At 40.4% G+C, this 14,973-nt stretch overlaps 1 protein-coding gene across 5 annotated transcripts in view; it reads left to right on the top strand.

Annotated features, from left to right (window-relative positions):
* Nucleotides 1–13,390, top strand: part of LOC148017313 (histone-lysine N-methyltransferase SUVR4-like) — a 76,977-nt gene extending 63,587 nt beyond the window's left edge. For all 5 annotated transcript variants that reach the window (XM_087663062.1, XM_087663061.1, XM_087663064.1 and 2 more), the window contains 4 exons: nucleotides 11,852–12,114; nucleotides 12,570–12,636; nucleotides 12,758–12,808; nucleotides 12,923–13,390. In XM_087663062.1, the coding sequence (XP_087519188.1) occupies nucleotides 11,852–12,114; nucleotides 12,570–12,636; nucleotides 12,758–12,808; nucleotides 12,923–13,012 (471 nt within the window). In that variant the 3' untranslated portion in view covers nucleotides 13,013–13,390. The remainder of the gene's footprint in view (nucleotides 1–11,851; nucleotides 12,115–12,569; nucleotides 12,637–12,757; nucleotides 12,809–12,922) is intronic.
* The last annotated feature ends 1,583 nt before the right edge of the window (nucleotides 13,391–14,973 follow it).

Genomic DNA, 14,973 nt, shown 5'->3' with positions numbered 1-14,973 from the left:
TCTATACCCTCTACTAGTTCCGTATGTGTTTCCTTTGCATTTTCCAAAGAAATTGATTTCCTTTCTTCTTCAATAGAATCTTCTACTGGCAACTTGCTCATTTCTTCTTTTTTACCATTCTTGGTCAAGGTACTTTCATCCTCTTGTTGAGTTTTTAGTGTTGCTTTAGAGTTTAGCTTTTCTTCTCTTAGTTCTTGAATTTTTTTATTTTTTTTTTTGGTCATTTTCCCTCATGGTTTTCTCCATTTCAATCATAGGCTCTTTTGAGCTCCAGTCTGTGTTTTCTTCATTCACAATAGATTGTTGCAAAATAACTCTCTCCCAAACTTGTCTAGGGGACTACCAAAAAGCTCTCATCACTCAAAGAGGTTTCTACCTTCTCCTTGTTGTCTAGATTTTCATCTCACTCAACAACATAATCGATGAGATACACTATGCAATCTCCACTCTTCTCAACAAATTAAATGCAACAACCAAAAGAGACCATTATCTGATGTGGTACACAGATCACATGATCAAACTTATGCCAAGGAAGGAAGCTTACAATTTCTTGGACGACTTTTCAAGCTACAATTAGGTACAAAGGCATGCGGACGATCAGCCTAAGACCATCTTTGCCATTGAATGGGGGATGTTTACTTACATTGTCATGCCTTTTGGTTCGACGAAGCATTGGTCACTTTCCAAAGACTTATATGCACTATTTTAAAAGATATGCAAGCTTGAAGAATCATCATACAAGATTTTACGAGATGAGGCTGATTTGATCCTCATGCATAGAGCCTAACTACAACTAGAAGGTAATGTTGATTATTCCTCTTTAGGTTTAGTGCACAGACCTATTGATTTTGCAAGAAGGACAAAGCCTTCACTTTGGGAACGTCCATTCTATTGGAGAAACTAGTAGGAAGTACAAGCCTACCTTCTCTTCTCCTCTATCTACCCGTGCCAAGTATATCGACTTTTACTTCTGTATCATCTTTGGTTGTTTCTATTTCTTTACAAGATTTTGGTGAAAATCAAGAAGAGGTAGGAATTCTTTAATCCATTCGTAATAGTTGAAGTCTTGAACATGACCACTAACTTGATGTAAACACAAGAAGAGGTGTGTATGAGAAAAAATCAATGAACCTTTTTTGTAAGTTTTCCTTTTTTATCTTTTTCTTCAAGTTTTGTTTCGCAAGGTCATTCTAAAGTTGGTATATTATCTTTTTTTCCTTGTTCATACTTTTCCACATTTCAATTTCAACCATTAAAATTAAAAAATCAATTCAAAGCATTCATATCTAATTCATTATCATCTCGCTTTCAAAACCGATCCTTCCCACCCATTTCTTTTGTTGCATCATCATTCACACCATTCACTTTTCCTTTTCACACACTCAATCTGAAATCTCATATCACATTGGGGTTCTTCAAACATAGACATAACCTTTAAGACCACTTTTTTCTCACATATGGGTTGTGCACATGCACCTATGGGAGGGTTATACCTTCATCTCAAATACTTTTGGGTTTTTTCTTGCATGGGATATCCTTGCAAGCATTCACAAGTATGGATCAGATGGTACCACAGTTTACCCATATGGCTGTACTTAGTGGACCTTTTGGTTATGTTCCAGTGCCCCAATTGACAATTGGTTAGGGTTATCAGATGCTAGTGCCTCCTCCATTGGCACCCTATGGAGACCCTTATCCACTTCTATCTACCCATCCTACCCATCCATCTTCTTACCTCTCTTTTCCAATGCCTCATATTGTATAGGGGTTGGATCTCCAACTAGACTCTCGCTATCACTGGAGTTTGTCTGATCTTGGAATGCATGTAATGCCTTAGCCATCATTGAGTCAACACAAGGGTTGCTTTCAAAATTTCATTCTCAACTTTAGCATTTTGACCTTGCATCCGAGCGATGGTAACATTTGGCTTATTGCTATGTAGCTCAGGATAGGATTCTCATATCAATCTCGATCATGAGCTCCAAGAATTTAGAATCATAGATCAAGATGACCTTAAGGTCAAGTTGGTTTGAATATCGACAATTACTCGCTGATGTTTCTACTACTTAAGTACCTTGACGACCACGTCTCATTGTTCCAGAACAAGTTCTCAAAGAAATATTTTCACTTTGTTCAGCAAGTGATTTCATAGCCCACCATGCCTACATTCTATGAATTTGAGTGTTAGCTACTGTGTGATTCTCAATTGTTCAATTGGCTTCATAGCGTGTCCACTTACCCTTCAGAGGGGACTCTTGTAACCAATTCGTTTGTAGCAAGGGAACAACAAGAAACAAAACCAAAATCAAGATCAAAATAAAAAACAATCAAGTGAATCACGAGGAACATCTAGTCTACTCTCAAAGCTGGGAGATAGAATGTTCCTAAGAAAAATAGGCATTGCCAAGATTGTCAAAAGGTTGGCCATTTTGACGAGGAGTGTCACTCAAAGGCTAGAGATACACAATCCAAACCCAAGAATCAGACCCCTGTTCCTCAGTTGGGTAACCCCCATTAAGGAAGGCAGTGTGGTGGCAACCAAAATTAGGGACAATGGAGGACTTAGACCCACATTGTCACCAGTTAGCCCCATTGGCATCTCATCTCTATAGAGATATCGGAGGATGTGAGGTTAGTCCATATTTGCGAGTTCTCTCTTGATGAGGCGACTATAGAGGCCCACTCTACGTGATTGAGCGCTTCTTCATTTGTTTGGATTGTGGATAGTGGAGCCACGTATCACATTATCCTTGTTCAGAATATTTTTGTCTCAAAAGCCCTTGTAGCTTCTAATGTTCAACTCACCATGTATTGCAACACTTAACTTCATGGGAATACAAAGACATTGCGGGCATCAAGTGAAAAGCTAACTCAAGTTTCTTACCTTGTTCACATTCAGAATGTCCTCTACTCCTATGAATTCTCTTGTAGTATCTATGTTTTGATCACGAGTCTTCTATCCTTGTATCTTTCCACCTTTAATCAATGAGATTGCTTTCACATACGCCTTGTTCTAGCTTTTTCTTCTTTGCTCGAGTTGAGTACTTTTCATAATCCTTTGCTCCCATCTCGCATAGTGTCCCTGCGATGAGCGACTTTCACGAACTCCTGCACGTATTCTGTGCGACAATGTTACCAAGATCTTGGTGCATTGCATAACCCAAAGGTCATCACATGATATGCAAAGGTATCGAAGACAATGATAAACATTGTTTTTAGCTTATCTTCCTCCAATAGCCATTTGGTTGTGGGAACACCTCCTTGGCCAAGATTCATGGTCTAGGTCATGTCAAGTTTGGAGTATGTCCTTGCTAGACAATGTGTAGTATGTCCTCAAGCTTGGAGTAAGTCTCTTATCCATTTAGTAGCTTTACCATTTGGGGTGAGTAGTTTTCTTTATTGCGACCATAGGTGAGGTCATTGACTCTTGAATTGGTTTAGTGATTGCTCACGGCAAGGCACAACCTAGTGGCCTCTATATGATGACTCGATTTCTTTCCTAGATGATTGCTGAGGGCTTTGAATTTCATCATTTCTAGGATTTAGCCACCACACGGGAGTGCATGAAGAATGAGTGTTTTTGGCATTTCCACTTAAGACACCTTGGGTATGATTCTCTTAATGAGTTGTCACACAATTAGATGATTGAGGGTCTTTCATACCTAAAACTTTTCACAAATCCTGTCTGCTTGGGAAACAAAATCACATACGACTCCCTCAGTAGACCTCTCATAGAGTTGAGGAGCCCCTTAGGTTGATTCATGTCGCGATCTTTGTGGATCAATATCCACTATGCCCATTAATGGTGCATTGCATCACTTGTTGATTGTGGACAACGCACCACTTGTTGATTGTGGATGATTGTTAGCAAACCCAATGTGGAGCTAATCGTGGTGTATACAAATAATTAACATAATCATGATGGATTTTAGTAGACAGAAAATTCCATGGCTATAGATGAAGGAGATAATAGATTGCACTCTCAATAATTATTTCGTGGTCACATGTATAGAAAAAGAGAGGCCGAGTTTATATAGCCTCACACTTTTCATGTGTGTCTCTATGTTAATCTTTGCGGGTCAACATCCACTACGACCATTATTGGTGCTTTGTATTTCTTGTTGATTGTGGATGATTGTTAGCAAACTCAATGCGTGGCTAATCATGGTGTATACAAACAATTAACATAATCACGATGGATTATAGTAGATAAGAAATTCCATGGCTATAGATGAAGGAGATAATAGATTACACACTCAACAATTATTCTATAGTGGTCACATATATAGAAGAAGAGAGGCCTAGTTTATGTAGCCTTGCACTTTCCAAGTGTGTCTCCATGTGATACACTACTCTTCACTCTTTATATGTGTGCACATATGTAGCACACTTCTATCCACATCTTATATCCACGTTTATATGCTACACAGTCTGAAGTACCTAAGAGTGCTTTCACACACATACACCCACACACCCACTCACAAACATTGAAGATTACTTCTTAACACCCCCTCTTAAGTGAGGGCTTTTCTTACCTTTTCACCCATGCAATGTGGCATTGTACAATTGCAATAGCTTACTCTCAACATTCCCACTCAATGCTCTATCGAAGTGTTACCACATGACTAGACACATTATAGGTCCACTGTATGTATGTCTCCTGTGTGTGTAATATGTTTGTTTGAGTACCACTTCCTCAAGTGAATCCACCCCGTCCTTTTTGAACAACCTTAGTGTTTGGGAAAGGCATGACAAATCACTCGTGCATCTAACATGTGCACTTTCTCAAAGTTGCAACAACATGTGCACTCTCTCAATGTTATAGCACAAGATGATGTGATTTAGAAACACAGGGACATGTTAGAATAGGGCCCCAAACTAGAGGAAGGTGAGATTCAGCCAAATGTTATCGAACTCATCAAAATCAAGGAGGAAGTTTACCACTTGTAGGTGTCACGAGGACGTGAAAATTTGATGCTTTGCTTATGACATTTGATTAAAGGATTAATCAAATGTGCAATTAAAAGATGCACATGTGTCGCACATGTGAGGTGCAAGCTACTTTTTCACAGTTGAAGGCCGAAGGACCCTGTGAAAAAGATGGGTGTCAAAGGCAAAAGTTGTAACAAGTTACACACTTGTTTGATTCTAGGTGAATTTTGGTGTCAGTTTGCCCCTAGGACCATTAATTGGCCATTAAGTGTCAGTGGTGACACTTGGGACTAGGCATTAATTAATGGATTAATGCTTTTCCAAGGGTCAATTAATGCATGGGACCACTTTGGGTTGCAAATGGCCTAGCCAATTAATTTTTGGATGGGCAAGGTCAAATTTTTGGGCATGGATTAAGGGTTGAATTAATTTTCAGAATTAATTAATTCTGAAAATTAATTAAATGACTGGAAATTGTTGGAAATGGATTAAGAAAGCTGCCACTTGGCAAAACTTTCCCATGCAAGTGGGGGAAAGGCTAAATAGGGCTGAAGGGAGAGGGAAATATCGTTTTTTCATTTTGGAGCTGTTGGGAAGAGGTGTTGGACTGTTGCTACCAGCTTTTGGGGCCATTTCCCAGCCATTGGAGACCATTTTGGTGATGGAGATTGCATATTCTTGACTTTGGGAAGCTGGCAATTGCTGTTGATGCACTTTCTCCTGAAGATCATAGTCTCTGATGCTCCTATTGTTGTTGGTGCATCCGTTTGGGGCTGGTACAATAGAGCAGCAGCTGATTTTGATCAGTTCTTCGCGACAAATCTCAGAATTTTCTCTCTCTACAGTATTCTCTCATCTCCTTCAGCCTATGCTAAGCCATTCTTGGCAATTCTTAGCCATTTGGAGGTGATCTCAGCCATTTTTGGTGGGCTGATCTGTAATTTCTGCAGTAAACCCTAATTTACAGCAGAAATTAGGGTTTAGCAGTCACCTTGGGATTCATGCTAGAGATTGAAGGCTCAAGGGACTGAAATCAGCAGCTGATAATTGAAGATTATCAGGGGATTTCAAGAGCCAACCCATCCCAAATTGATTTGGGGCAGCATGTGGCCAGCCAAGGGTCAAATTGGAGAAGAAGTCCTGGGTGAATCAAGGGGCAAATGACCCAAAAGGCTTGCTGGTCATTTATGACAGCAAGAGCAATTGGTTAGCAAGAGGAGATTAAAGAATCTCAAGTTGTACTCCTTCCAATTGGATGAAAGCTAAAGAAATATTGCATGGGGTGCCAATTTTGGGGCCAACAGGGTGTCTACTGGCCAAGAATGTTATGGTAAAGTGTGTATTTCATTTTATGTATATTTATTTATTGTTGTAATTAACTCTTAAATCAGGTTATCACCACCCATTCCAAGAAGGAAGGCTGGTTTTAGTAGGAAAAAGAGGAGGGAATACAAAAGGAGGTGACCTCTTTTGTGGAAGTACTTAAGAAGACACAAAGGCAGGTAGAAGAACTTTAACAATGGATACACATAGTGAAGAAGAGGAAACAATGAATGACACAAGACTTACACCATTTGTTCTTGACTCTTTAGAGAGGCTTGGTGACTTTTCAGAGAGCGCCATCTACTTGCACCCATCACATGGGAGCAGTACACAGCTAATCTCTGCATAGTAGCAGGTCAGCCTCCTCTCCCCAATCCACCAGAGCCCTGCCCAGAGACCACCACCTTCTCTGCAAAGAGTGGGGTATGGAAGGCTATGGATAGACTCAATCAAGGTAAGGCACATGATCACGATGGATTAGTAGCTGAGCACTTGATTCATGCTAGAGATTTGGTGGCGGAGTTCCTAGCTTACATGTTTAGTAGAGGCATGTGCAAAGGCCTCCTAGAGAGTTGGAACACAAACACCATTGTAGCTATCCTTAAGTAAAGAGATCCCGCTCTACCCAATAATTATCGACCTATTATGGTTGGACACGCATTGGCTAAGCTATATGCCTCCATTCTTGAGTAGGAGTTGAGTAGATGAGCGGAGAGGTGGGGGCTTAGAGCATAGGGATATGTTGGCTTTAGGAAAGACTTCTCTAAATTGGATCACATCCTCATGCTTAGAACGATCATTGGGGAGGGTAGGGCTAATAGTCAATGGATCTATTGTTGCTTTGTGGATTTCAGCAAATCCTTTTTCTGGGTTTTGCTTCAGGAGGATGCCATGATGCTTATGCCCTAAATGAGATGACTATCTGGATTTTTGATCCGGGGGGTGGTAGGTGGTTTGTGTGCGTGATACTTTGGATGCTTAGTTTTTGGTCTTTCGATCTAGGAGGGTTGCGTAGTTTGGCACATGCCGGAGAATGTGCAAGTTTAGAGGGGGTGGATGTTGTGTAACCATAAGTTAAGAGAATGAAAATAATAGAACGATCTATCTACACTAGTGTTTCATTGGTATGCATATGGAATACTAATCGCTTGTCTTCATGAGATGTTCAGTCACTTTGATAACATATCAAGGAGTCTTCGTTGGATTTTCTAGGAATAGAAGTGGATAGAATTGAACTTTAAAATAGTTTGAATATCTGAGATTAAGTTCTAATGACTTAATGAGAATTTTGGATGAATCTAAAGACTCAATACACGCAAGGATTTATACAAGTCGTCCAAGCTGAAAAATATAAAAAGTAACATGTTTACAGAAAAGCAGCATTTCCAACTATCTTGGGAAAAGGCGACAAGGTCAGTTCGCTTTGATTTGAGTACTAGATGACCCTATTTGGAGTTCGTATGGCAAAATTATGGCTAAAATAAGTTACAGCTAGATGTAGGGCTTGTACAAAAACGAAAATAGAAAAATTAAAAAGCAAGGCAAGAAAGGCAAAAGCCGAAGCTTTTGAGTGTGAAAAGCATGGAGAGATCATGTATATAAGGAGCATAAATGTATGAGGGAAGGCCTAGCCTATTTTGCCCTTGACCATGATGATTGACCATGATGAGAATGATCGAAATATGCTTAGACCATGATGAAACATGGTTTGCATATTCATGGGGTGTGATTTGAAGCTAATGTATGATGCATATTGGATTACGAGTTTATGGTTTAGGGTTCATGATGAAATATGTCCCTAAATCAATAAAAACTATAAATACAGATTAAACACATGTTCATCTACATCTTTTCCTTCTTTTTCCTCTTACTAAATTCTCACAGCTTAAGACCCACTATGCTTGCAAATATCCTCGACAATGCATTGGGATGAAATTGGGCTCGAGCTATCTTGATATTCTAGTGTTGGGCCTGAGAGGGGGTGTTGAGGTAAAAGTGCATTATAAATTCATTAGCCCTTTATCATAGCCCCAAAACTCAATTGTTACCAAAAGTTTCATTAAACAATGTATGTCTTAGAGAGTGTTTGTATCCCATAAGCCAAACCCTAATTTGGGAGTATCCACTCAACTATAAATAGACAGGCTGCCCACCACTTGGCCTACCCTTGTTTTGCGGATTGCTGGTGTTGGTCTTTGATGTCCACACCTTGTCTATGGAGGATATGTGAGTTTGAGCCGTTGTCTATTGCTTGTGCCTACATCTAGATACCTTTCATCAGCTAGCGACTCTATCGATCAGCCTGTTGCCATTGCCTAATAGGTTGCATTTGCTACTGTATGACCAGATTCAGTGTGTGTTTTCAGCATCCAACTTGTCGTGTCATCATCAGCACGTGCTGTTGAGAAACCACTTCTTCAGTTTCCACACTTCATTTAGGGTTTCGCATTGACAGCCCCAAAAAGGGTTGGTGTCTACATTCTAGTCCCTTTTTTAGTGGGTGGTGTGCCACCCTAGACAACTTATGCCTATAAATAGGCATGTCACTTCATTCATTCTCCACTCACTTTTGTCATTCTTCACTCCTCTTCCTTCGTCACTTCAACACTCTTCCCTTCTCTCTCCAGTTCTTCCACTACCCTTACACCCTCTTTCGGCAGACATTGTGGTTTGTGGCTCGTGGCTGCCTTCCACCTTCTTCACCCTCTGCTTCAGGTGTCCTGTTCCATCATTGGGTTTTGCGTTTTGGAGCTTCCCCACATCTTGGCATCAGTCCTACACAATTGACAACATCTTCTCTCACCTAGCAACCTTCAGACAACCTGCATTTGGGACTTCTCCAACCAGCGTCAGCATTCTCCACTTGGTGACAACATCCTCATCATTAGGCGTTAGTCTTCTCACCCTTGCCATCAGCTCCTTATCACCCAAGTATTTTTGTTTTGTAGCCTGGGAGCATCCTCATCATTTGGCGTCATCATCTTATACCTTGTGTGAACATTTAGGCTGCTCTCCCTGTGTCTGACAACTTCGACACACTCTAGGATTTGCGTTTTTTGCCCAGGCCATCTCCTCGATATCTGAGGATTGTGGTTCACTCCCTTGATAGTTGGTGATCATCTTCCTTATCTTTGATGACATCAGAGGACTGTGGTCCATCACTCCCTCGATAAGTGTCCTTCACCTTCTAGTGATTACTTCGATAGCCCACTACCCGAGGACTGCCTTTTACTCCCTTCATTGTGTAGATTCCCATAGGTGCTGCTGCTTGATTCTGACAGGACATTGCAGTCATCTTTTGAGCTTCGGTTCCATTGTACCAACTTTTCTTCTCATAGCATGATTTAGTGCATTATCATAGTGTTCTTGTTTGTGAGTTTCTCCTCTCTCTCAGCGTTTGTTGTACACACACTGTGTTTCTCCTTGCAAACCCTACTATCTCTTTGGTCTCTTAGTCATTTTTCGACACATACGTATGCTGTCCATCCTGCCAGTCAACATTTGCAGCGTCCGTTTTCACTCAAGCCGCTGTTGCCTTCATCATTTGACACCTCCAGCCAGCTGCCTATTGTTTCAAGCTGTCTAGCTTTGTCCGGCACTGGTCTAGACTCCCGTGATCTTCATTTGCTGCTGCCACACACATTTGACGGCTCTCTACTGCATTTTAGCATCCCTTAAGAGTATGACACACTTTGTAGCTCATACTCTCTGCCCGGGTCCTAGAGGCACAGGAGTTTTAGGTTCAGTATTCACTTGCTTCATTGATCATTGTATTTATTTATTATTCATTTATTCATCTTTAGTGTTCATTGTCTCCAAGTTAGCTTAGCCCTACTGAGTTCTTTTATCAATTAGTGCTTTGTAGTATGATTGTGTTTGCTATTTGTAGACGAGTATTTCTCTACACTATCCTTGCCCTTTGCTCTTGCTAGTAGCATTCCACATCGCCCCCTATGCAACAATGGGGAGAGCTTGGCAGGTTGGACCATCATGGTCCCATGAGCTCTAGTATTTTTATGCATGTTGTCAAAGCATGCATTGAAAAGCAGGAAAAAGCTTTGATACTAAGTCTTCATACTGGCATTCTGGAACCTATTTCCACTTGGGAGTCACATGTGGTTCGGCATTAAAAACTGTTTGGTTGGCTGTTTACTCACCCCTTGTATTAGACCTCTCTTGCTTACACTTCGATGTATAGTATCATTGAAGTCCTATACAAGGTTTATTTGTCTAACTTTGTGTTGGGCTGATTTTTCTGCCATGTTCATTAATATATTTTTCTCTTCTCTGAAAAACAAAAGGAGATAACTACACTGCATATGTTGCTAACACTAGTTTGCTGTCCATGCTCTAACCATATCGATCAGTCTTCCCGAAAGAAAAATGTGTTTGCAGATGCACTATCCAGAACACCATAGATAAATGGCATCATAAAAGCTAGCATCAGAATGTGATTGGAGGCATTTATTCACCTGATGTGCCAACACCCTAATCCAGTGACTTGGAAAGAATAAGAGGGGACGAATGGTAGATAATCCCTGAAGTTTTGTTTATCGTAGCAGTAAAATGGTGTACTGGGGGATAAATAAGAGATGCAAGAACTGCTGTCTAATTTGGGGATGGAGTGCTGATTCTCACACCACACAAACTCCACTACACCTCTGTACAATCCTCTTGCATATATCTTAACTTAAGCCTCTTAGTGAGCATAGGTTTCAATACACCTGTGGACAACCCTCCTGCATATACCTTGACCTAGCCTCTTGGTGAGCATAGGTTCCCATGCCATGCCCGTCTTATACGATTGCTTGTTGTCGACCTGCTGCCTGTGTTTTTGGTGGCTACATTTGCATTTTCTGGCCCGACTGCTGCTCTCATCCTCAAACACAGCATCTGCTGTCTGCCATGTTGCTGCCAGGGTGGTTGTTCCACTGTTGCTACCCGCCTGATCAGCATTACCTTACACAGTTGTGTTTTGGTCTTCTACACCTACCCCACTGCTGGTCAGCAAATTCTGTATCCATGCCTCTTCCCCGGCATCAAGCGTTGGTGGTTTGCTGCATTTGGCACCCATCCGGATGTCCAAGGATGTAAATTCTGATGGAAAAAAATCAAGACCTCATTCTTGAAATGCAGATGCACCAACAAGAATACTTCCATGCAGCTAAATATTTTAGCTTTAAATGGAAAATGCTTATAAATTCTTGGGTACGTTTAGGAATTGGTATTCACATGTTCAATTTATAACACTGAACCACAATGGTAGTACATTGATGCACAGCAAAATCAATCCACAGCTCTTACATTGTTGAAATTGTTCACATCAGATGCAAGCTTATAATCCTTACATAGAGATTGTTGTAGGAACTGATTTCAACCTTAAGGCACTAAAACTTCCGCTTGTAAATAACACGCTTTTGGTTTTTTTAGCAGCACCTCTTGTAGTGCTGAGAATAGTCTTGATAATGCAAATGGTTGCCCTGTTCATCCAAAAACAAGGAAATTAGGGAATAGTCTTTCTAAGTTTTTGAGCAGAATTGATGTTTTGCTATGCTAAAGGGACTTCTATGGCAATTTGTTTAAAATGTTGGCCCAGGTTTTCTTCACTTCCAAGAAGAAAGGTTGGGGTGTGCGCACTTTGGAAGATTTGCCTCCTGGTGCATTTGTCTGTGAATATGTCGGTGAGATTTTGACAAATATTGAGTTGGATATGAGAAATACGGCCGGGAAAGGTCATTCTGATCATTACCCAGTGTTGCTTGATGCTGACTGGAGCTCTGAAAACATACTGCGGGATGACGAATTGCTGTGCTTAGATGCCACAAACTATGGCAATGTGGCAAGATTCATTAATCACCGGCAAGTATATCCTTGTTTGTGTGTTTGATGTAATGAGCTAAGATAATTGATGTTTTTTAAATGAAACAGATGTTTTTGGCTAGCTTTGGGTCTACCTACGTACCTATCTACCCACATAAATTGCTGTTCCGCTTGAACTTTCCCACTTCAGCTGTTCTCCCATTCCGGCATTCTTGGTTGAAAATAGATCTGGTTCATGAAAGAAATTGTGTACATAGGTATATGTTTTTATACATGGCCTCTTGAGTAGTTCATTTATTAGGGTTCAAATTTGGGCATGTAAGCAATTGGCTGTGAACAGGTTTGTCTATAGCAATGCTACAGTAAACTCTGTTAATAAAGCTTCCATACTTCCAGGCATCCTGTCTATGGAATTTTCTAGGAAAATAATGCTGTGCTCTTCTTAATATAAGTCAAACTGAGTTACGTGAAGCTGAAAATGGATAGGATTGCAGGTGTGAGGATGCCAATCTAGTTGACATACCAGTTGAGATTGAGAGCCCAGATCACCATTATTACCATGTAAAATTTTCCAATCACTTCAATACTATTTGGATTTGTTCATACCATGCAGATTCTAAAACTATGTAACTCCTTATACCCTGCAGAGTGTAAAATTAACTTCTTTGCTTTGAAATTGCAGATTGCTTTTTTTACCACACGGCTAGTTAAGGCTTATGAAGAGCTGACCTGGGTATGCCAAGTTTCATTTTTTCAATAAAAGCTCCTAGGTCCCGTTTGTACAGCGAAGAACTTTGTGGTATTGTCTTTAGTCAATGTTGCTAATTTCTTAAGGAATGTTCTGCAGGATTACTGTATCGATTTTGATGATGCGACCCATCCCATAAAAGCATTTCAGTGTGTTTGTGAAAGCAAATATTGCAGAGGTCGTAGCTAACTACAGACCATGGTAGTATACCTGAATCCCTTTTTGTACATGCTGGTGCAGATGAAAAATTTACAGAAGTGATTCCACTGCCTGGGGCCACTGAAATGTACATCTGCAGTATAGAATGCACCTGCTATGTCTTGTCCAGCCTTAGCAGCCTTAGAGCTGCTGCAATTTTGTAAGATATTGTGCAAAAATGCTCAGTAATTTTTGTGACTTTGAGCAGTGCTCAAAAGTACATATGATGCTTTGGCATTGATGTTACATAGAACAATTGATCAAGCAGGCTCGAGTTGATACAGAACATTTAGCAGTGAAAGCAAAAAAATTTCTTGATGCAGTGCCAGATCTCCGTAGTAATACTATTTTTTTGCAGAAACAGCCCTGAAAAGCATGCCATTGTGGACCCAGATAAATGTTGGTGTTTGTGTTAGTTCAATATCCTTGAAGGGTTTGTTCTTAATTTTGTCCTGGCCCTAATTATTTTAGCCAACATTAGATGTAATGTTGGAGGCCTGCAAAGTGTTCATAGCATAAGTCCAACAGTCTGGACTTTTTAGATGGTTGTAATATTACAAGAGATTGCTGTTTAGGCACAAAGATGGGTAAAGGGTGCATGAGAGCTTCACCTTTTATCCTAAAATATAAATCTAATGACTACTTTATTTCAGGGCCATAACATTAAGATGTGCTATGGCATGCGATAAGCCATATTCGCAATCAGCTGCAGCGATGGCAAGCAATTGGTGCATAGGCCAACTAAATAAAGAGTAACAAATGGTGACAAGTTTCTCACATGTAAAAGTTTGTTGTGCCTTCCGTGTGGGTCTCCAATAATAGCGGAGCAGCTTCTCCATAGAATCATGGATGTGTTGCTAAATTATTCCTTTCATTGTCTACCCATGCTTCCCAGCACAGATGAGTCTTTGAACAAAGAGAACGTGGTGAGGCCTTGTTACTTTGGTTTGGGTGTCACATTAGCAAGCATTGCTACCTTTTATTATCATGGCTGTAAAAGAGGCTGGCTAATTTTTCAGGAACACTGACTAGTCTGATTCGATAATAGCGCCAAGTGGATCAATGTTCACAAATCTTTGACGAGGTGATTGAATCATATGACCTAACTGATGGTCATGGCTGCAGTCATGGCTTCAAAATGGTTCTTCACTACATATTAACCCATTCGCAAAGATGAGGACACATAGGACACCTTTCTATTGCCGTATAAAGCCTCCACCAATATCTTCTGGGAATTTGAATTCATCTGCAACTTTGATGCATTATATTGCGCATTTTGGAAGGAAAACATTGGTTAACACCATCTTTGTAAGGAGACATTGGTTGGTACAGTCTCCATAATGAGAAGAAAACAGTAGACCTTGGACCATTAGATAAGTTAACTACAATGTTCTTTGTTCCATATAAGACAGATCACAGACCATGGCGGCCAACCTCCCATTTCCTACCTTATAATGAAGGTTTTCTTGCTCTTTGAAAACTTGTTCAACTTTCCTTGCGTCATTCTTGTCTAAACCTGCTGCACCACTACTTTCCAGCCCTTTGTTTGATTCTCTTGTTTTCTGCACACAAGCAGACAGCTGCTTCTACAGCTGGGCCTCTTGTCATTGTTTCCCCCTTAATAGGTCATCAAGCAAGGTAAGCAATCTTGTATTTGGCAAGTTATTAGTTGAAGTATAGGCTGGAAAAGTGATTGGTATATATATCCCAACGATGAAGGGGACACCAATGGCAAATGCTAATCAAAGGATTATATGGTTAGAACCCCATTGTCATGGTATTTTTATAATCTCCTTATGCTAATCTCTCTCTTGATTTGTTGAACGGAATACCATCAATACGTGGATCACATGTATAAAATGACTAAACCCATTAGCATACTCCCCCCAAATAAAAACCATTAGCATACTCTCTAGATAGATGCATCTAGCATGCTTCCCAATTTGAACTAT

This window comes from Lygodium microphyllum, chromosome 22, assembly GCF_053477565.2.
Source record: "Lygodium microphyllum isolate KBCC chromosome 22, Lygodium_microphyllum_v1.1.10, whole genome shotgun sequence".
NCBI lineage: Eukaryota > Viridiplantae > Streptophyta > Polypodiopsida > Schizaeales > Lygodiaceae > Lygodium > Lygodium microphyllum.
This window is presented reverse-complemented; position numbering and strand designations above follow the sequence as displayed.